At 40.6% G+C, this 23,750-nt stretch overlaps 1 protein-coding gene across 1 annotated transcript in view; it reads left to right on the forward strand.

Annotated features, from left to right (window-relative positions):
- Window positions 1-3,319: 3,319 nt before the first annotated feature.
- Window positions 3,320-23,750, forward strand: part of pdhx (pyruvate dehydrogenase complex component X) — a 31,120-nt gene continuing 10,689 nt past the window's right edge. Inside the window, exons 1-7 of the mRNA XM_070830669.1 lie at window positions 3,320-3,459; window positions 6,634-6,717; window positions 8,845-8,945; window positions 14,163-14,371; window positions 15,166-15,264; window positions 20,788-20,953; window positions 21,640-21,787. Coding sequence (XP_070686770.1) covers window positions 3,324-3,459; window positions 6,634-6,717; window positions 8,845-8,945; window positions 14,163-14,371; window positions 15,166-15,264; window positions 20,788-20,953; window positions 21,640-21,787 — 943 coding nt within the window. The 5' untranslated portion in view covers window positions 3,320-3,323. The remainder of the gene's footprint in view (window positions 3,460-6,633; window positions 6,718-8,844; window positions 8,946-14,162; window positions 14,372-15,165; window positions 15,265-20,787; window positions 20,954-21,639; window positions 21,788-23,750) is intronic.

The raw sequence follows: 23,750 nt of genomic DNA on the forward strand, positions 1-23,750 counted from the left end.
GCACAAAGAGACGATATAACCAGTGACTGGTCCTGATTGGATTGAGATAATAGCTTCTGATTGCCATATTGTTATGTTACATGAAGCAAATACGCAATGCAATTCAAACTGAAGTGCGTATTCATCATATTCCATTGTTGAGATTCGATGTCGTTACATTATTGACATGGAGCAATCACATTTTGTAGTTTCTCAAGACAAGTAGTTGGCATGACCCTTTAAATTTGAAAAGTGTAAAAAGAAAATCAAACTGTGGTTAATGCTTCGCTAAAATAAAAAGTTATGATTCTAAGTTGTACACGTTTTTAATCCTTAAAGAATGGCAGGAAATATGATGTCTGTTGTGTGTAGCTGGTAAGCAGCCACAAATACATGAGGTAAAGTATTATGAACAGGATTTGTGTATTATTTAAGATTTACCAGTACTGCTTCATTGCACTGTACATGAACTTTGAATCACACAGAGATGAACCAGGAAATGAATGATAGTTCCCATCTGATGATTAGTAGTAGTAGTAAAAACATGAAGATCTGAAATGTGGCCTCAATTTCACTTTTAAATAATAATGTGGATGCTGCTGTGAGCTGTGATATGGAGACATGTTTGATGTAAAGATAACTGAGCAGTTAGGCAAATTGTCTTGACAGATCTAGCGTCTGACATCCCAAAGAGACAGGAGCTTGATTTTCCTACCAGACTACTGTCCTGTGAATGCAAACCCAGGCTTTACATACCCTCAGTGTGGGTGGATCCACCACCACCTGATTCAAATCAGATATCAGCTGCCTTTAATGTGCATTATGCTGTACGTGAGGAGTAGTGTGTGTGTTTTAGATTCACTATGACTTCACTGGTTCTTGAGAATCAACTGTGAGTGAGAGAAGAGTGTGTTGTTCTGAGTTATTTGGAAGCGCACCATCGAACCAGCATAACAAGTACTTGCAACACTTGGTTGTAGGACACTAATGCCAGGTGCTAGTGGCACATAAGCAAACATGTACCCAAACCGGTTGAAATAGATCTGGGAAGGAAGAAAAACACACAAATGCAGCTGCGAAGAGATATTTTATCCAGGTGTCTCACTTTAGTTGTGAGTGGTTCTGTTGCACATCAGCTGTTACGAGAAGTGTACTGCAATGTGAACTGTCTAGGAAGGTGACAACAACATGTAGGTACATATGAAATATTTTGTAAAATATTTCTGCCATCTGTGCCATGTGACACACTAGGCTGCACAGGTGCAACAATGTGCAACAATGGCTGCCTTAGTTTTGCCAAAAAAAACCGACATGCAATATCTGCCGATAGTGCCTTTATCTCTTGTTGTCTGAAAATGATTTTCACATTTGAATGAGCCACACAAGGGCTATTTTATTATTTAAAAGAGAGCACATCAATTCAATCAGATAGATACTGGGGGAAGAACAGGGAAGTGATGAAAGATAGCCTAAGCATGTGCATACAGACAGCTAGCTGGGATTTGGTGTCTGTGTCCCATGCTTGCTCAGTGGGGCTATTGTGTTGTCTCTGCAGATGCACAGCAGCAGCTTATCAGACCTCCTTATCATTTTCTCTTCACACTCAAATGGACCTGTGAGGCATTCAGCCCAAAGTGTGAGATAGACAACTGCGTCACTAATGCAGCCTTTTTTTGGGGAGGGGGGGTGTCACTTCCCAGAAATAACACACCCCTTTATAATCTTATGTAAGAAAAATTAACATATGACCCAGGCTGAAATGCACTGGTGATGACTCTGAAACAGTTAAAAATGTAAGTACTCTGAAGCCACTGTGCCCACATAAACAATTGATGATAAAACTTGATTTACAAGCAGTTTGGCAGTTTGTGTTTCATTTTTGTTGAGACAAGGAAGCATTCATTGCAATGCAATGATATCTTGCCATGCCGGTTTGTCATGAAGCCAATTTCCTGCTCAGATTTTTGGACTTTCCATTAATGTTTGTTTCCCCATGTATTTTTGACCATTAGCTCACCCAATCATTTCCTTGTTTGCACACACATGTGGTTCTCTAAATTAAAATATTCAGTATAAGTCAAATCAATCCAATTTAGAGAAATGGCATTTATTTGTAATCAGAAATAAGATAATTAGATCCGAGTGGATCAGATATAAATACACAGTATTTAACATTTACTTAACATAATATAATATTTTCTCTTGTGTTGATGATTTCCCTTTTTTTTTAAAGACATGACATTCATGTATGTATTCATGACATTCATTCAAGACATTCATGTAAAGGCATGAATAAACCTTTGTCCATGCACAAGTACTCATTACTTTTCATTGAAGTGGAATTTTACGTTAATGAAACCAGCACAAACCTTGAGTTTATGCCACAACTTTAATTAGAGTCTAGAAAATGGGGCCTGTCTTATTAATGCTGAAAAAATCAACAAAATGACATCAGTGCCTTATAGCCTACTGAAACTACAAATAAGAGCTAGAATTATATGTTATAGAGACTTCAATCTCTATATTTTCACTTCAAGTTTTGTTGTCATCTGCATCGTCAGGAGACTAAACAATAAAATCATATAATAGGATATAACTTAAGAGATGTTACTGACATCCAACAATATAAGGATTCAATTGTTTTATTGTCATATGTACAGATAAAAACAATGAAATTCTTGCTTTACCCTTTCACCTTCAATGCAAAAAATAGATCAATATAAATTGATCAATAAAAAGAACAAGAAAGGAGATAAATAAACAGTAGCTATATAGTATACACACACAATATTAAGAAAATATGTTCAAGTAGAAAAATTATACACAACTTCAAGTAATATATAGACTGCAATGCACTCCAAACAAGCTCAATAGAATATTAAGCAGAGAGAAAATAGGCTACAGTGTCTAATAGTAGTCTAAGTGTGAGGATTAGCCCCTTTTCCATAGACAATACAATGAAACTGATTTAATTCACACTTTTTAAACACAGAACTACTTTGTGAAGGATCCTGAAACACTCTCCCGGCAGAGGGCGGTAGATCACTGAGCACTGCGGATTCCGTCCATTTGAACGCAACAGAACAACAGTATAAAGGACGTCGAAGGACCCAAAGGAGTTACTTCATTTGAGCCTGCTCGTTTATCTCTAGTTAAATCAATAATACATGTTCTGTGCAACTCAAATATATGACAAGTCACCGGATGTTTGTAAATGTTTTCTGGCATCGATAAACTTCACAAGATTCATTTTAATTTCAAAACGACATCAACCCTTACCCCACCGCGCCGTTTTACCGTCAGGCATATGTGTGGACACGCCTCACCGACGGGAGGACGACAACATGGCGGCCTCCTTGCGTCTGGGTCGTCAAGGGATTTTATTTAGCCTGAGAATAACGAACTTCAATAAATGTTTATGGGCCACACAACCATGGCAGGAGCATGTCAGACACTTCTTCCACTCGCCGTGGTTACTCGGTGAGTGTTGACAGTCTAATATAAGGATAGTTTGCGTCCGTGTCTGTGCAGGCAGCCGCTGACATCTGCTGTCATTATTTTATACCTCTGGCAAATGTAATGTGGCGAAGATGTATAGAAAACAACTGAAACTGCTCACAGGCACATTTTGTTTTTTCACTAATAGAAAGCCTGATAGAAAGCTAGTACACTGCAACCAGTGTCATTTAGCAATGCATGGCTCCTCCTTTATGGCATCTGTCATATGTCCCTCACTTGCAAAGAGTGGACCCACCTCCTTTATGGTTAACACAATTTCTTTATTTATAAAAATATATTGTATGTATATATATATATATATAGCAGTAAGATATGTAGGCATGTCCAAAACTGAAAAGCTTTTTTTTACAGCAGGTATTTCAAAATCACAGGTGTTACTAATACAATTAATGTGTGTGCGAGCATCTAAGAAACTAATGCAACTAAATAGAAGTCAGCCAATATTCATTCTAGTGTTAACACCAATGGTTTTCCTACTGTGTCTCAAGTAATGTCCTCCGTGAAGACCTATTGAATCCAGTGGTGGGATTACTATAATGTAACATACATACACACATATTCTAACATAGCCAGTAATGTGTGGAACACAGTTGGGATAGATGATGTTGATGGGGCTCAAGGTGGATTTGTGTACTTACCCCAGGCTGCATTTCACTACTGTATAACAAAGTCTGTGAAGGATGTGGGTAAATGGGCAAAATCATGTTTGGGAAGTAAAAGACAGCTTCATTTAAAAAAAGAAAAGAAAAAAAAAAAAGAGGGCTGACAAAACAAAATGTTTGCGTACCAACTGGTACACAGAGAGAAATGATGGTGGAATTGCCATTTAGCAGTTTATTACTTCAGACCAGTCAGGAACAGCTTAGTGCTCAGCAGGTAGCTAGTAATAGACACGGGGAAAGCTTTCCAAGGCAGACATAAGCGGTCGCTGGGAGGAACTAAAGGATAATGTGAGGGGAATGTCGTGAATCAAGAGCTATGTGAATCTTTAATGGTTTTCTTTAAAATGTGGCATCTCAAAAAGCATATTGGACCGGTAATGTGCTGCTCATGAGTCAAGAGATCATTTTTCACTGTGTTTTTTCTGCTCCGCAGAAATAAACAGTGGTGTAATCAATCACATTAATGATGGCTCCATTCCAAACCATGTGGAAGCGAAGTAAATGAAATCAAATCACGTAGGTGCAAGGCTAGCAGTAGACAGTCATATGAAAAAGAGGTAACGCCTGCACACTCACTCCTACTAATTAATACTTGGAATTAATTCTGTTGTTAAGATATAGTCTCGTTGTTTTGAAGCATTACTTTTTTGTCTTTCTTCATGTATTTTATTTTATTTTATGAATGAATGAATGAATTGTTGTTTTGGAAGATTGACTGGGTGTTGACAATGATTAAACGCACTCATGATCATGTTGTGTTCCAGCCCATTGCAGGGCGTAATGTATAAATATGAGAGTATCGTTTCCGTTTTTAAACATGTTGACCAGATGAAGATCCAGGCAGGATCGAGACGTTGTCTTTAATAAAACCTTTTCTTATATCTTGGAGTGAGCGTGCAAGCGTTACCTCTTTTTCATATCTTTTTTAAGCATGCACAATAGCAGGTGTCTGAAACTGCACACCTGAATGGAATGCAGCCGTCATTCATGTTATTAATCGTAACTGTACGATGTGTCTGCTGGGCAAATTGTCTATTATGTTTAGATGATATACATTTTAGCTGCTGTTTGAGTCAGTATTGGTATTTTGTTCGTGGGAAAAGAGTAAGACTGATGGTCCTTTATACACACACACACACACACACACACACACACACACACACACAAATGAACAGACAAATATAGTCCATGGTATTCTTGATTTTTAGATACTCAAGAAAAACGTTAAGAGTGAAGTTCTAAACACTTGATACTACTATTGGAAAGCCGGTCTTTAGTGTCTTAGAGTGTTGTGCCAGTGCCAATCGTCCAGCAGATGGCAGCAGCACACAACATGGTCAGAGATCGCTGAGGATCTGCACAAGACAGCAAACCCTGTGTTGCCTCTAAAACACTTAATCTGAAACAAAACAGAAAAATAAGTGTTGATTTTTTTCTTCTTGACTTTAACTTTGATGCCAAAGCATTTGAGTGAATTTATTTTACTTTCTTTGATTTTAAATCATGGGGACAAACTGTTAGGTTGACATGTCAGTGTTTTGTTTGATTCATTCAACTTTGAAAAAAAATGGGAGACTATTGCTTTTGGTGTTATGTCTCTTCCTGTAATTTTATGCAGTTCCTGGGGTGAATATTTAAGAAATCTACACCCAAGTAGCATCTTATCTCAAGGACATGGTTTTATGGGGTCAGTTTGAACTGTGTTGGTCACATCTAGTAAATAAAAAGCTCAAAGATATTGACAAAGCCCTTTCACATTTCCCTTTTCTTCCGCCCTATTCATTTACTTTTTCTGTCTCTTATCTGTTGTGTCTATATCACTTTCTTTTTCTACTCATCATAAATGTCTGCAGTACGTGAACAGTTCAATGAACATATAGAAAACATTAAACAAAGGGCCGTTCCTTTCTAGTTCTGCCGTGTCTAAGCAATAAGCTTGACTGTTCTTTTATCTACAGCACTGCAGGCTAGTTTTAGTAAAGCAATGATGCCCCAGCAGCTTGGGGTTTGTGGAGACCCAGTGTCCAAAACAGTGCTGTGAGCCAGTTGAACCCTGGCCTTCTGAGTGACTGCAGCTGGTGACAACGGGGGGCTTTAATGGCAGCTCAAAGGCCTGCGTGAGTACAAGTGCCTCTACAGCCTCTGATGCGGTGTCAGCCAGGATCACAATTACATAAGTGACCTGTCAGCCCTCCTCTGTCATAGTGGCGCTGTCTCTTCCTGCAATCGGCTGCCGAGTTGAACGTGTTGCGCCCCCTGCGGCCTTGTTGCTGCCAAGCACTGCTACTGCTACTTCTGGGTGTGTTAATTGATTTATTTTGACATTCAGACAGCCTAGTTGATGTTGAAAGACCCATCTGTAGGAAGGCTGCGAATATGTCTTGTATGAAAATTATAATTTTTTTTCTTTTCCTTTAAGCCTGATTACTCCTGTCCCCAATGTGAATTATGTTATTCTCTTTCTGTCCTGTAGGTGTCAGCCCAGTAAAAGTGCAAATGCCTGCGCTCTCCCCCACCATGGAGGAGGGAAGCATAGTCAAATGGCTGAAGAAGGAAGGTAAAAGAAACATATGAAGCAAGACTCCATTTGCCAGCTCTCATTAACACTCTTTTCTGCATGGCCTCTTCCAATTAACCTGCTGAAACCACTGTTTCACTAGTTAGAGGAGTTGTAGCAGGGTAGTCCAAATGTATGTGATTCTTACAGTAACACATTCTGCATCTGTGCTCATCCGAAAATCTCAGCATTTAGTTGTTTTTTTTTTCCACAATGATGGACAAATGGCAGCACTAATCATTTACCCGATGACATCACATTGCTCTGTCAGGCAGAGGCCTGAGCACTGTAGCACCTGAGGGCCTCTGGTGGCTAATTGGCTCAAGGAAACAGTGCAGTCACTATTCATCACTGCTTAGCAACTCTGCTCAGCCAGGCGCCTCAGCCACACACTCATTTATCAGGAGGCAGCATACTGAATTCTGATTGGCTGCTCTGCTGTGTTGCCATGTGCTTCTGTGACTCGGGGTGAGATATGTACATGTGTGTGTAAGTGAGAAAGGGAAAGCGGGGCAACAGATTCTCAGTGACAAGAAAAGCACATCCAGTGTACATTACATTACACATTATAGCCCTAAATTCTTTATAGGGAGAGCGTACGAAATCACTTATTTATTATTTTGTGTCTTTGTAATGTAGAAAATCACCCATTTCCTAGCAAAAATAGAATAAATTCAAATATATTCAAAGCATCAAAACTACCAGCAGTTTGTTGTGGTGGATTCATATGTGCAGGTTATGTATGTTTACATAGATCTGACTGTATACATGGGTTTTTTTGTTGATCTGCCCATTGCCTTTCTTGTTGCTCAGAGGTGAAAAAGGCTTGGGGTCGTCTGCTTAATCTTTAATATTGCACATCACAGCTAACCCCTAGGGTCATACGATGTTAAAGCCTCATACAAATCCAATCTTGACTCCACTACTGCTTGCTCTCAGGGGATAACAATGTCAATACTCCCTCTGCTCTTTCAACCTTCCCCTCACCCATTCCTCATCTGTTCCTCCCTTGACCCACCCTCTTACTCCTTTTTCCTTCCCACGCATCTCTCCGCCTTAAATACAGCCTACAGTCTCGTATCTTTCAATGCAGGTATTAGTTTGAGGTTTTACAAGATACCTCTCTCATAGCACTGTCCTTGCACTGTCCGCTCTTTGCTACTCGGCCAAGTGACGCACCCGTCCACAGCTTTTATTTCTGCCAGAAGATAGAGATGCGACCAGGTGTCAGATCTGGATGACCCTTGACCTTTATGTCATATACCTTACTCCCTCCTTCCTGCCCTCCTGTCCATCTTAATGCATGGACATATGTTACAAAGACGATTCATCTTTCTCTCAATCTCTCAATCTCTAAATCTATGAAATATACATTTACTGATGGGAGCTGTAATGTAACCATGTCACTTTTTAACTTCAACATTAAACTGTTGACTTATAACATTTTTTGTACAAATGAGCTGTACTGCTGACAACAGTAGTCTTTATTTTACTCTTCTTTTTGTCAAAGGAGACGTTAAGGTCCATTTATCCACGCATTTTTCCACCAGAAGCCCATTTGAGTTTGAAACAGGTGTAGCTTAAAATGGATACATGAGCATGGAAGAACTGAACCAGTGGCTCTTAATTGCCATCCTCTTTCACTGTTAAGCAGATGCTAATATATTCCAGCTCTCTTATGTGGTGGACCACTGGGAATCTACTGGGATTCTAAGGATAGGCAGAGATCTCTCCTTCTATGAGACATGCTGCGTTTCCATATCTGGCATGTCTTTCCCATGAAACATTGATTAGGCTCCTATGTATATGCAGGCCAAAGTCGGAGCAGATATTTTCTTGCGCAACCTTTTTGTCTCTTCATTCATTCCTTCTTTCATTTCCACGGCAACTAATTTGTTTTCCGTGTGTGCAAAGTCCCGGTGAAAGAGCAGGTGCTATGCAGGTGCTATAATATACTGCCGATGATCATGATTCACATGATCACAACTAAAATCAATCACTTGCACATTAATGTCAGAAACACCCTTTTAATAATGGAAAAAAATGTGGTGAATTGAGTGTTTAAAATGGCAAACAATGATTTATATCATATTGAAAGTTCTTGGATGTGTTCCTTTACTTTTACAGGTGAGGAAGTGGCGGCAGGTGATGCCCTTTGTGAGATTGAGACCGACAAGGCTGTTGTTACCATGGAGTCAAATGACGACGGTGTTTTGGCAAAGATATTGGTGAGTGAGCAAAAGCACATACGCACCTGTTTTGCAGGAGATGATGAGATAAGGGAATGTACTGTAAATAACAAGTATCCTAAGCCTTAAGTATGGCTTTGGTGTGTTGCCTATGGAAGTGGTTGGTGGAGAGGTTATTAAAATGCTGTGTATTTAAGTGTGTGCCAGTGCCAGTATTTTATGTAAAGTCAGCAATTGTCAGAAATGAGTTTATATTCGCGTAGAGTATAGTTTGTTGATATTGATGTTTGCTTCAGGGTTCCTTCGTTACCTGTGCTAATTGGCTACACTTGTCAAATCTGCTCTGCCTATACAGTTGCAGCAAAGCTTTGACAAGTTGTCTTCAATGACAAATATTTCTCTCCTCCCACCCCCCTGTTGTGCTGTTTGTCGTTTGAATTTTTAATAGGCTGCCAAAGACAGAGCGATCAGTCGTCTTTCATCAGTACTCCACCACATGTTAGTCCCTCTGAACAGAAAAATGAAGATGTTTTGCCTTCTTTTGCTTTGTGACTGATGAGAAGATCAGATGAAAAGATGTGAACACAGCATGTGCATTGGGAGGGATTGTGGGTCATTGTTTCTCAGTAGTTTAAGCGAGATTCAAGTTCACTTTTTTAGCTGTCGTATTTTAAAAACTGATGCATGACAGCGAAGTGTTGCTGTGTTTGTTCCCATGCATGCACAAAAGCACAAACCTTTGCTCTGTGTCACAGAGAGCGCCTAATCTAATAATAAATGTTCCCTGGCCATGTAATTTTGGACATGCTCACATTCTGGTGAAGCCCGAGGGGAGCAGGGTTTAATTAGCCAACATGTCTATTTATGCAAGCTTAACAAAATGAATTCACGGCCAGTCTGCACCAGCAAATGCACATCACAAACAAGCTGACAGATATATTGGTCATGAACAATACAGACTCTTTTCTTTTTCTGCACGGGAACATAAAAATGGCTAAATTAATCAAATAATTATGTCATTAAGTGAGTGTCAATTATAAACCGGAGCTTTCTTTTTTTTTCCTGCCTTTCATTCCACATGCTTCCATTCTTTTCACATTCCCTTACTCCATCCTTGTCTTTGCTCACTGTGGGGATGAGGTAGTTTCCATAGCAACCGCCTAAGAATTGGGGGTAGGGGCTTTAGAGCTGAGGCTGGCAGAGAAAGATGGTCTGCATTAGATAAGTCCCCTGGCTCTCTGTCTCTCTCTGTGATAGAGTATGTGTATAGTTAATAAGAAAGCGAGCAGCTAGTGGCAATATTTCAGAGATTTGTACACTCCCCCTTCATGGCATGGCCAATGTTGCATCCACTTTGTCTGGGTCAGAGTGCGTTAGCCCGTAGTGGTGTAATAGTGGCTCCCCAAGCACCCAGTGGGTTTCTAATTTAGAGGCTCCCGTAATTACCTGCCCGTGGCCAAATGCCTGGACACGCTGCAGTAGACGCGGAACTTCCTGGGCTCCACAGGGGTTATTTATGGAGGTCAAGTACTGCTGTGGCCCTCTACCAATTTCCACCCATGGCTCTTGGGGGTGAGAGAACAGGGGATAGATCCTGCTAATGTCGGCATGTGGATGTTGGGGGTAGAAGCAGCAGCACCATGAACACAGATTACTGTATCTCATCATACTCTAACTGCGTTGCTCTACCCTGACCCGAGGGCTTCAATCTGAAAATCTGCCCTGGGTGCAATCAATCATACCCTGTAGGAAATGACACATGTGTTACATACTGTATATGCACATCTGGCCTCTGTGTTCAAATGTATGTCAAGATGAAAGCGACTAAGATAGAAACAGAGAATATTGCTCTAGAAATGGATTGATAAGTACATCAGAACGTAGTTGAATATTGATGAGCTGGTGATTGATACAATGAATTACGTGGCAGAATGGCTTGATAGATGGACAAATACATTGATAAATTGATAAAGATGTCATTCTTCAGTGCTAACCGGTCAGTTTTCCATTCATTACCCCTTTGCCCTCCTCTCTTTATCTCCAAGCACAGTCATCCAAGGGATCGATTTACAGTTGTTGGTATAAATCACTCTCTAACCTTGCAGCATTCTTGGGTCAAAATGGGTGAGAAGCATGTCTTTTTTCTAACTTTCTTTCTATAATTTCAAAATGAGCTTTGAGGTAGTAAGCAAAAATGCTGAATTGAATTATTATTTTCCTCTTAAGAAAGACCAGCAGTTCATTGGGGGGGAAAAGCAGTTGGGATTGAGGTGACACATCCTTTCCCTTAGCCATGCCATGGCTAAGGGGAAGGATGTGGCTGCAATCCTCTTTGTGCAACATCTGTCATGTGCTATTGATCAAAGACAAACCGTATCTTTCTAGGCCTCTCTCTTTCTTCTCTTTTTATATGCATTTCTTTGCAAACTCTGTCTTCCTTTCACAAATTAACCTACTCACGCACAATACAATCAGGAGTTGATCTGTGCTTAACTCAACTGGTACCTGTGTTTGACGACGATCTGACGCAACTGGCAGACAAACCTGAATAATCGAGTTTTATGGAATCCACACTGAACTACCATCATGTTAGAAGGAATGCTGATAACTGTCAAGGCTAACCCTTTTCTAACTGAGTTGTTTAGACTCTCATGGGGCTTTTATGGTGGCATGTTAATAGTTTGGCAATAAGTAGGTTAAACCGCATAAATGGTCTAGTCTGACTTGTAATATCATTAGCCTAGCTGAAGGCTCTCGAGAGGTCCCTTAAGAGCCTTATCTGTGACCTGTTAGACTTTTCACAGTGAGAAAGTTGCCATAGAAAATGAGTCTGGCGCAGGCTCGCATACTCACTTTCTTCACAGTCATAGGCCCGTTTTCATTCAACATCAGAGAAAGAATGGCTGCGATGACGCGACGTGAAAAGCAGCGATCACACATTACTAATTTTGTTTGTTGGAAAATTGTACAGAATGAACATCTACAATTTTATGGTGCCATGCCATTTTAGAAGATTTTTATAGTTTTAAGTTTATATGGCGTATCACTCCAGACATGAGTACAGAAAGGCTCTGAAGATTAAACGTTTCTTCTAATTTGACATGCTCGCAGTGAAGATGGGATTTTGCTGCTGGCTTTTTCAGCAGAACCCCTTTGAGCATAAGTAAAACCAACTTTGACGAACACAGAGGATGTTTGAAACATTGCAAAGGCTGAAGTCTGACTGTTATTTATACTTCCCATAGGTTTCAGTGTGTTCCATAACCATTTGATGGCAGTGTTGAGCCCCATACCACTGCTGTGTCCTAAGCATCTATTTATGCAACTGCACATGCACACTATATACAGTGCATGTGGTTTTTTAGATCGAGAGTCCACCCGATTGCTATGGCAGCAGTATTGTGCTGTTATGTGTAACTACCTCTCAAGTGCAGGACGCTGAAGATGACACTACTTTTGGTCATACTGTATGTTGTCATGGTTTTCAAAACTTAAAAATTTCGTGAGAAATGCACTTGCCTTGTACCCGCAAGGTGGATGGGTCCCTGGGAGGTAGGGGGTTGGGGCGGCTGCCAACAGGACCATGGACCATGGAGAGTGAGGAGGTAATATAGTGTGTCCATAAACTGGCCCTACAGAATAAATACAGTAAATTATGGATCCCATCTTTTAGTCATTTGGTCTCTTTAGGGACATGTTTTCCTCTTCAGTTACACACGGACACCTTGATGGCTGTCTAACAACATATCACATGCCATAATGTTGCTTGTGTCATGATACCACAGTCAATGTGGAAAACATATTGCATCTCTAGTGTCTACCATGTGGAGAAATCCCTTTGGGGCTACAGAGAGAGATCTCTGGAAATTTACAAAAGTCCGGATTTCCACTCACCCCCAACAATCACCTCCCATAGCAGTTCAATGTTAATCACACGTTAGACCTATTGTTCAAGGTTTATATTTTATTTAAAGGTTTTGTCATTAACATATTTGACAATCTGGGGCTTTGTCTTGTTGTGTTTGCCAGTATATTGTACCTATAGGTTAGTATAGCATTGTGCCCAGTGCCATCATGTAGTTTAAAAGGAGCTCTCCACAGGAGTTACCCTAAAGCCTAAAGTCTAATGGGGCAGAGGCCTCAAATGACTATCAAAAGTAGTCACTTATATATTTATAGAATTGATTAACTAAATATTAAACATTAGTACCTTGATACAAGAGTACTTTTGCATGGCAGTGCCACTTACCGGCTCAACCAGGAGCTGATTTACAGCTTCATCTTTGTGTCTTCATAACCTTGCTGCAGGACAACTTTGTCTACACTGAACTAAATTCGCCCAGAATTAGCATAGATGTGCAGCGCTTTCTACCAGTGAGCGCAGGTGTTCATGTATTCTGCTGTTCTTTCCAGTTAGGTGAATATGATTATTGGAGTGCTGCTTTTGATTTTGCAAGCCTGCTAGAGGGGGAGGGGGTGGGGTTTGAGTATGTTGATAACTGTTGGTTTACCAATGGTGCTTTCAATTTGCACCATTTCATTGTGAATTTATTGTTAGAAATTGCAGGTTATCATCTCTTGTCTATGTGATGTGATTGAATATATCAGCACAACCAGGTTCTGATATCTTTCTGCCATTACCGGCCATTCCTCATTTCTTCTTCTTCCTTCGTTGTATCGGGCAACACCTTTTTAAGCAAAAGAGCACTAAGTGAATACCTTTTTGCAAAGAGATAAAGTGCAGTAGCCCAGCCCTGTGAATTGTGCCTGGCCTTTCATTTAGGCTAATCAATATTGACTGAAGAACAACACCTTGCACAGCTTGGGGAGAGTGGCAAAAGGCTTGCAATGGATTTGGATTACTCCGTAACAAGATAGTGAATCAATAGCTGACAGCTATGAACAGCATGAAAACACATCCATTGCACTCCAAGAACCTGTTCCAGCACAGTCAGGTTTTGCATTTTTTTTTTTTCAAGGTAACAGTGGGAGAACATGAAATGATTATGAGATGTCATTTATCCTGAGTTCCCCTGATAATTTCAAAATGTTCCTCTGTTCAATGGCCACTGGTTAAATGATTAACTCCACTATCATTTTCCCTTCATCTTTTGTTTTATTCGTTACTTCAAAATCATGCAACAAGAGACCTTCACCTTTATTCCAACAATCTCAGTTGCACGTATGAAAGGACTGAACCACTTTTGCTAATGTTCTCCCCTTACTGTATAAGTGCCTCTCTCACCCTCTTTACAGATGGAGGAGGGCAGTCGCAACGTGCGCCTGGGAACTCTGATTGCCCTCATGGTGGAGGAAGGGCAGGACTGGAAGCAGGTTGAGATTCCGCCTCCAGACGCTCCAGCTTCATCTCCAGCTCCACCTGCTACACATGCAGGCGCTGCCCCAGTCGTACCCCCCGCCGCTCCCCCTCAACCCCCTCCACCAAACCCAGCCACATCAGGACCGTGAGTGTCGTCCGTCTTCTTTTTCAACAGTTGAATTCATATCTGTCTACTGTATAGATTAATCAAATGATGCGAATTTTCAAAAGCCTTTTAGAGTGATTACGGGTTTATACACTTTCCTCATTGCCTAATGTGGCGAAAATAGAGGGTCTGGGCAGCAGTGGTTGTAGAAATCTAAAATTACAATCTTAATTTTCTTAGTGAGGTTCAGTAGCATAAAGCTACATGAAGCATAAACTAAAGCTCATCCCCTATTGTGCAACCATGCTGGTTTCGGGTTTTACATTATCTACCGCCATCCAACATGCTGAATAAGAGGGTCTCTCTGTGTTCACATTCCAAAATGTGTGAAATCCTACCTACCCCTGTTTACATAATAACTTCTCTTGTGGAAAGCAAAAGAGCTGCCACAGAACAAACAGGGCCTATTTGTTATGCAAACATTTTTACGTTGAGCCCATCCGCACATTCAGATTTGCACATTGGCTGCATCGACTTGACGGGTGAATGACCAAAGGTGGATGTGTACTGCAGCAAGCATGATTATTAGGCGATAAGCATGGACTATTATAAGACAGACGGCTCAAGTAAAGCTGAAACTGAAAAAAAAAGATGGTATCTGAGCAAAGCAATAGGTCTTTTATCATGTATTTGAATGCTATGATATCTATATAAGCTAGACTGAAGGATTTGACATTTTCTACAATTTAAGGCATCAGGGTTAATATTAGGCCTTTTAGAAATTGAACTGTAACTACTATAGAATTGTAACTTATTCTCACTTCCTTGTTCAGGCTACGTCTGAGTCCAGCTGCAAGACATATCCTTGACACCCATGGTATTGACCCAAAATTGGCCACACCCACTGGCCCAAGAGGACTTATCACCAAGGAGTGAGTACGGTTGAATGCGTTGGCTCTAAAGCCTGTTATATACGCTATGTGAGGTATACCCTCCTTAATGCAAGCATGTATAATACTAACATCATAAACATACAGACTTTAAGCAAAACTAGTTTAAGCAGATCATTTAAACTGGTCAAGGTAAAAAAAAAAAAAAAACTGTCTCACATTTTGCCAGTTTACTTCATTTGTTTTACACAGGAAATGATGTGTCAACAGTAGGTGTTTGTTTAGCACTGTGATAGGCCTAAGGGCACAAACTGGAAGGGTCCCCTGGTGGCTGCCATAACACACCAGTGTCTCTTAAGGGAAGAGATGTCAGTCAGACCAAGGCAGGTTATGACCAAGTGTAGGCAGCATGAATGAAAATGAAGCTGGATAAGTGAAAAAATGGTGGTTAAGATATCAGCTGCTTTAATCCTGTTGTGTGGTGAATGCTCATATGGAAACCTGTGAACACACACACACTCACACACACACACACACACACACACACACACACACTTACAGTTATAATGGTCACCTGCTGTCAGTAGGGATCTGATTGAATGCTCTCGTTAGCCACCTAACACCCTGCTGGGGAATCTCATTAGGCAACTTCAGTCACCATAGCAACCCACTCTCCAGGACCCACTGGTGACCATAGAAACGCAGACCATATGTTTTCTGGGATGTGTGTGTGAGAAGAGAAATGTATATAAACAAAACACTGTGAAGAATGATAAATCAGAAAGCCTTTTCTCTTAATTCATACATCTTTGTAGCAAATGTAGCAAAAAAGGCAAATTTAAATAAATTTTTTTCCTCTCTTGCTGCCAACAGAAAATAATAAATCAAAACTCAAGACAAAAAATTTCCTAAATAGCAACAAGGGAGCACTGTTGAGAAAAGGCAGTTTCAGATTTTCTTGTCTCTTGTTCCTTTGGGATAAAGCTGTAATTATTTGCCTAGGTTGATAAACACAAGCATCCTCTGCGGTGCTAGGGTGTTAACATGCTTTCTAGACGTTGAAGTTTAGATTATTAAATTAGCAATGCAGTTTTTAATTACATCTCGATGGTTTGATTTGGCATGGTTGCTCTGTCACCTCTCTTGAAACCACGTGCTGGACTTGAGATTTGCATGAATGGCTCACCAATTCACTTACTGACACCAAGGTTAGCTAGTCAGCTCAGAGAGTCTTCAGAAAGGAAGGTTAATGCTGAAGGAAAGCAGGGGATGGTTCGGCAGGAGATGAAAGACTCTGGTCCTGAAGAGGTTTAAGAAAAACAAATGTGTATCTGTGCTAAGAGGCCTTTCTGAATTGAATGATGTGCTGTTCCAAGTTTGCTGGCCAGGCCACACACACAAAAAGAACCACACAAAAGTGTCACTTTTAAGGCTCTACCTTGCTCGGGAATGAAAGGTGTACTTTTCTCTCTTTTTTTATGCGGCCTTTCTGTTTGGAAAAACAGTGCGTTTGAGGGTGTTGAATACAGAACTTCAGGAATGGACGCAGATGAATACAAATGTTTGTTAGTTTGGAAAACCTGCTAATGAATCAGTAATCTGTAGGGTGTCCAAAACAACTTAAAAAAAAGAAATCTCAGCAAGTTATCTGTGATCTGGTGTGATGTTTTTGCCAAAGCTCTAAATGTCACAAACTGTGTAATTCACAGATGCTAAGAGCACTAATCTTTGCTAGAATAGTCTCATGGCTGCTTACTCAAAAATTCAAGTTGGTTTTGAAATTTAATGGCCAGAGTTTAGCTTTATGCTGTCTGATTGACAACTATAGTAAAGTTTTGGCAAGTGGTCTATTTAAGCATCATTTAAGGCAAAAGTGTCTATATTTGGGACACCCTGAGCAGCCAGTTGATGCCAACGTTTTAAGACTGATGTGTTTTAGCCCTGAATGTTTAGATGTTCATTCTGACGTCACAGAGTAACTGAACCTAAGCATATAGGCTATAGCTTAGGAAATTAATTGAATTCTGAGGCTGAACAGTTCTGTTCTTGTTGGAAACCAAATCTCCTTGAAGAGACTAGTTTCATATAGGCTTAGCTCCTTCAGGAGAGCAGAATACACCCGATTTCCCCTCCTTTGTCCTTTGGCACATCAGATAAGACTGAAACCAGGGAAACGTTCCCCTCCCATTCCACCTTCTGCTCCAGTGAGGCCCCTCTATAGTGGGCATGAATAACAGAGGTCACGCAACCAGGGATGAGATCACAGCCTGTCACGTAATCCATAGCAAGGTTTAAATACAGATTGGGTACAAAGACACACATTTGTATTTTTTATTTTTTTTTCCTATTAGTTTTCAGCATTGTCAAAATATATTTCAGCCTTGCCTCTTGGCAAACATTGCTGACAGGTACAAGTTTCATTTAGTTTTACTTCACCATGAGCCATTTCCACTAGTGTTGTCTTGTGTTTGTATTTTTCTACAGATAGAATGACTGTACATGACTGTATTACTGTACATGCAGAGTAAACACCATTTATGTGGAGGGGATGGCACTTAAAAAATCCTTGATGTGTATAAAGGATATCATTTCTAATTAAACGTTCAGTATATCAATTTATTCTTTGATTTGTGTATAAAGCCATTACTTTATGAACAGCACTCACCGTAACCCTTCTGATTTCACTCATTAAACATGCACTATTACATTAGTTAAAGTTGGACACACATTTTAAAAACTGAAACAAGGAAGCCCATTTAAGCTGTAACTCTGCTTTAGCCAGCTTGGAGTCAATAGTTAGTGTTGCAATTGGCTACAAGCAGACTACAAAGTCTAGCTTTAATGTAAATATTCAGTAGTTACATATCAAAGTGCTGTATGAATTGTGGCATCGCTATTTATTTCAGTTTTTATTTCCACCTGCGTAGACGTTTAATACTGTAAATGGCAGAATTCACCAAAAGGGGTTAAATAGCAATGTGGGCTGGCCCGCAAGAGTAGTTTAATGACATGTTTGACCTTGACCAACACAGGTATTCATTAATAAGAGAGGCTTTCTTGATCCCTGGCTCTCAGATATGTACTGAACCAGAGCTGCACTTCAGCTCAAGTTAAAACTTCCTTTGAATGATTCACTTAATCAGAACTTGCATACAAACTATACATACATTTATGGTGAGAGAGAACACAATGTAACATTACTAGACTTATACCTAAAGCTGTGAAAGAAAGAACTGTTAGAAAATAATGCTACTGCATTGTAGTTATGTGTCAAAGTCAGTCTGTATATTGTCTCCCTACAAAAGTGTTACTTTTGCTGCAACACTGATTGCAAAACTATACCAGTGTTTGAATTTCTTGCATTATTATTTAAGACTGTTCATACATTGCATTGGTTAATGTGGATGAAAAAGGCGCCCACTATGGTGGTTTCTCCCATCTTAGCCAGTCCTAGGTGGCAGCAGAAGACAAAGTTTATCCATGTGTGTAGTTTTGGTGCTCATTTTGTGTCCTTGCGCATGTGTGTCGATGTGCATATGTGAGAGCTGCCTCCCTTCCCTTTTTAATATTCTGCTCACCTACTCCCAGTCTTTCAGAGGCTCCTTTGCCTTGGCTGTTGGTCGAGGTGTAAATGGTCAGTGTGAATAGCACATGCCATCCATACACATAATGTATCTATGGTGTCATCGTCAAATAGTCACCACGGGCTGCTGTCTTTACTTCCTCTTGAATTTATATGGGATATCCCTAACACATTCTCACTAAAGAATAAGGCAGGTTTTGTACAACTCATCTGTATTATCCTTTTGTTAATCTGCCTGCTCTGCTCTGTTTTTACAAGCATTCAAATGATGTTTTTTTTCCTTTCCTTTTTTGAATGTGGCAGTGTGTAATCATTAAACCCTATGTGGTCCTCTCAGGTTAGCTGAGGGGGATTTCCACGTTGCCTCCACCCATCAACAAACAAACACTCTTATAGGTGAGGGAAAGGGAGGAGCTAGAGTGCTAGAGGAAGTAAAAAGATGAAGCTACCAGAGAGACATGGAGAAAATAGCTGTGGGGCCCAGACTGTTCAAGGCTACATGGTGAGGTCAGAGGCAGCTGCTGCACACAAAAGACTGGATGCGTGTGGGTAGGTGGACCCCGGTGCACTGAACTGGAACCAGAGAGCCTCACACAGCCACACCTGATACCTGCCCCCCCCCTCCCCTCCAACTCTTTTGCTGCTAAGACCAAAATTAATGGGTGAAAAAAAAATCCAGGGCAGATATGTTAGTGAAGCCTGATTCCCTTCTTCTTTACCGTTCTTTTTACACAGTATAGCAGTCTGCTGTATCCTGACCCAAATCATATCATCCTTCCCTCACTCCCTATTACCTTTCATGAAACAGCAGAAATTTGATGTATGAGAAGTATACTGAATGTGAACAAAGTAGCCGTAGAGGAGACCTTAAACAGAGAAACGTTCCTCATCATATAATTCCAATTAAAGAGTAATGACCCTGGCTTTTCTTGTCTGTAAGCTTGAGGTAGAAAGAAGAATAATAATGAAGCGTATCACCAGGTGTCTGCACCAAAAATTAAGGGATGCCCATGCCAAGTGGGAAGGATAATGAAGCCAAGGTTTTGGACAAGCTTGTCCCTTGCTGCAGCTGACACCCGATCCTGCCTGACCTTACCCTGATGTGGTTTGTTTGTGACTAGCAAATGATTCTCATGACACCCATCCTCCAGAGGATAACCAAAGGTTACCTCTCTCTACAAGCCTGACACAAATACAAACCAGATACAACAAGCAGAGTGCTCCTCATAAGCTTGTCGAGTGGGTGCATATGGGTAAATAATGCACTGTTGTACTGTCATAGCCTTCGCCAATGTTGTTTCATAGATTTATAATGGTCAAAGCTAAATGAAGAATTGACAGTGCTTTTCATGCAGAGTGAAAGATGTTTGATTTAGTTTTTCACAGTAAAAATTAGGCCACCATTGATACATTTCAGAAATGAATGATCTGTTCATCAAGGACATACAGGAGAATCAGCCAGTTTACTTTAATAGTTCGACAAAGATGAACCCGAATAAACTTGGCACAGAAGCATTATTACAGTCTGCAAAATATTTTGGAAGAAGCTGGGAAACATTTTTTCCCATGTTCTCAATGTTGAAGCATGTCTGTCCATGCAATGTTGAAGCATGTCTGTCCAAGCATGTCTGTCCATAAGTCCATAATGGTTCAGATATATTTACAGTTTGTTGCCCCTTTGATTTCACCCACATCACTCCTCCTCTTCCTTCATCTATCTCCATAATGGAAAGTATCATGTGGCCTGTTCACAAGTTTAAAACCAGTGTTGCTGCTCTTTACTTTGGGATAAAACAGCTTATACTATAAAGCATGCCAGCCTAGATGTATTAGTGAAGCAGGAAAACATCAGAAAGTGAGCATTTATATTTGGTATATATTGTGATAAATATTAAATTAGTGTGTATGTTTTATTGTTATTAAAGCTACTATAGCAAATGATGCACCCATACATAATTTTTGGTTTGTTTTTACTTTAACAGAGATGCGTTGAATCTCTTGAAGATGACTCCTGCCCCCAAAGCAACCCCAGCAATGGCTGCCCCGGCTACTCCGAGTCCAGCCCCCACACCGGCAGCTACCCCTCCACCCCCGGGCAGCCGACCCAACGTACCACCTCTCTCTGTACCAGGGAAACCAGGAGCCCCGGTAGGAACTCCTCGTACCATTTCTGTTGCTCACAAACACACTTCCACACCACAGTGTCCGCTTTAGTGCTTAGAAAGTAAAGATATCAACGGCCACAAACACTTGACCACGACCCATCTTCAAGCTTTTTGTTTATGGCAAAGCCCTAATGGGACTGATGGGATTGATGTAATCATCTTGACATATTGACTCTTGTCTGTATTAATTTGTTTGCCTGTGAGCACATAGAGTACAGTTACTGATAGTTGTCTTTGTCACCCACATATCAGATAACTGTTAATTGCTCAATTTCTTTTGGTGCAGCTGTGGGACACCACAAACACCGCAACCAACAAACAGGATTTTGTTTATTGCTGAATTCCAGACTTGTTGATAGCCCTTTTTTCCTTTAATTACATCATATTTAATTGTAGTCTCAGTCTTTGACATTAATAGGTCATATTTTCCAGCATACACACTGAGTCAATAAGTAATAATATGCACACATTTTTTATCAGTCAGTCTGTCCCAACCAATCCTTCACTCATTGTAATAAGCTTGTCAATAGCATCTTTACATGTTTAACCCCATGCATTTTTTAGTGATTGGTGACAGCTAAGATACATCTATCATTTGTCCTTTCTTTCCCTGCCCTTTTGTCCTCATTCAATTATTTACTTTGCCTTCTTTCTCCTTGTCCTCCTCAGGGCACTTTCACAGAGATCCCAGCCACAAACGTCCGCCGTGTGATCGCTCAAAGACTAACGCAATCGAAGACCACCATCCCCCACGCGTATGCCTCGGTTGACTGTGACATGGCGGCCGTCATGCTCCTCCGCAAAGACCTGGCCAAAGGTAACAGCACAAAACCTTGAAGGAGTAAATCGAATAGCTTATGTGATTATCATCGTGTTTCAAAAATATATACACCCTTGTTTTTACCAGCTCCTGGTGGTACGCCCGTGAGTAGCTTGATCTGGGGCCCTGAGATGAAGTCAGGTCTCTGTAGAGATGTGGGCGCAAACACTCTCCAATTTTTTGTTGCTTTAATTAGCTTGAGGCAGCAATATTCAACAAATCCTCAAATAGTTCACAGTGACTATCGAATAGTATGTTTGCTTTAAATGCTCAGCCCTAATTAGACTATTCTTTACATGCATGTTAGTATCGTGTCCTCCACTGAATGGCTGATAGTAACATTTAAAAGGAAACTTTTCCATGAAGATGTGGATTTCAGGGTTTTCACATGACAGTCTTTTTTTCTGCTACATGTCCTCTCTGTCAGGGTAGTCGTGTACCGCTGGTTCAAACCAACATACACACACCTTTACCATTTGGAAAAGATGAAGACTGTGTCTAAGAAGGTGGTGTGGGTGGGTGAGCGTTCGCACGTATGGGTTATGAAATGAATCAGATTTAGTTGCCAGACACCTCCTGAGGGCTTAATGGTGCATTGTGGGATCTTGAAAATATCCATATCTGACACTGATCTGATCTGCTCTTTCTTCACACCACACATTAAAACATCAGACCAGTCATATCTCAATAAGGCACCCACAGTTAGTCACACACATAGCATGTAACTCTAATCTATAATTTCTCAAGTTTACAAAATGGGTGGCTACCTTTTCAAGCTTGAAATTTCTTACTCCTGCAAACTGTATCAGCAAACAAGTTCAGTAGCAAAGTATCACAGAAATGGAAGCTGTTTTCTTAACAGTGAGGTTTCATTTTGTACTTGCAAGACCGTAAAGTACTCTACCAGAGTAATCATTTTTTTCTGGTCCAAAGTGTTTCAAATTGATTCTTTAGTGTGTTGGCTCTCTGGTGAACCTTTTGCAACAAATAACATTATTCAAGATAAAGAAAAGGATTAAAAGCCCATAAAAAAAGAATTAAAGGCCTCTGGATAAAATGATATGTGTGAGGGCGATGTAAGCCAGAGGAAAGGAGCTCAGTCCATCTGTAAGCTTTTGGTAAGGATGTATACTGTTCTGATGATACTGTATGTATGGACTGAGCCTGGCAGAGCTTGAATCATTAATGAAATACTAGCAGTGTCTTGCCCGTGTTTTGGCAAGCTGTTCTTTTACTTTCTCGGCCTCACAGCCCTCACTAGCAACTGTTATTGAGCTAATCACATCGTTGTGCAACTCCCATCAGGATGTGCGTGTCGAAGATGAGGGCAGAGTTACACCACAACCAGAAAGAGGGCGCATTGTTCATGTGTCTCAGCAGTCATTTGTCAGAAATTCTGCTTCATTCAGCCGAGAAAATATTTATCCTCACAAGCTGCTTTTCATGGATTCCTGAACTGTAACCTATGCTTACTTTGGGCCATTTTTCATGTTGATATAGCAAGATTGCCTTGTCAATTTCCTATTTTTAAACATTTAGTTCAGCATGCTATCACGGAATTGGCTTTATTTAGCTCAACTTTGCCTAGCTGTCAAACAAACAGTAAATCTCTCTGGGTCCTGTGTCTGTCATGGAGGAAATGGAACGGCCATTCCAGACCTATTAGCGAGGTTGTGTGTGTACTGAGGGATTCTCTCTCCCCGGTTGTTTTTGTGGACCGTCATTGTTCAGGAGCAGCGCGATTTCACGGTTAGCTCGTTAATCATCCCGCTCACAGCATTCATAACTGTCTGGTACTGCACTAATGGACACTAGTAAAAGTTGGCAGCAATGCCAGGCCAAGCCTGAGTGGGGAGTGGAGCAAATGCTAGTCACTGAGTCATACAGAGAGGGACAGATTCTGATCAGCTGGAGATATACAGGTCTTGTACAGAAAACATGCACACGTGTCAAATTGTTG

The sequence above is a fragment of the Pempheris klunzingeri genome, chromosome 5, assembly GCF_042242105.1.
Source record: "Pempheris klunzingeri isolate RE-2024b chromosome 5, fPemKlu1.hap1, whole genome shotgun sequence".
NCBI classification, from domain to species: Eukaryota; Metazoa; Chordata; class Actinopteri; order Acropomatiformes; family Pempheridae; genus Pempheris; species Pempheris klunzingeri.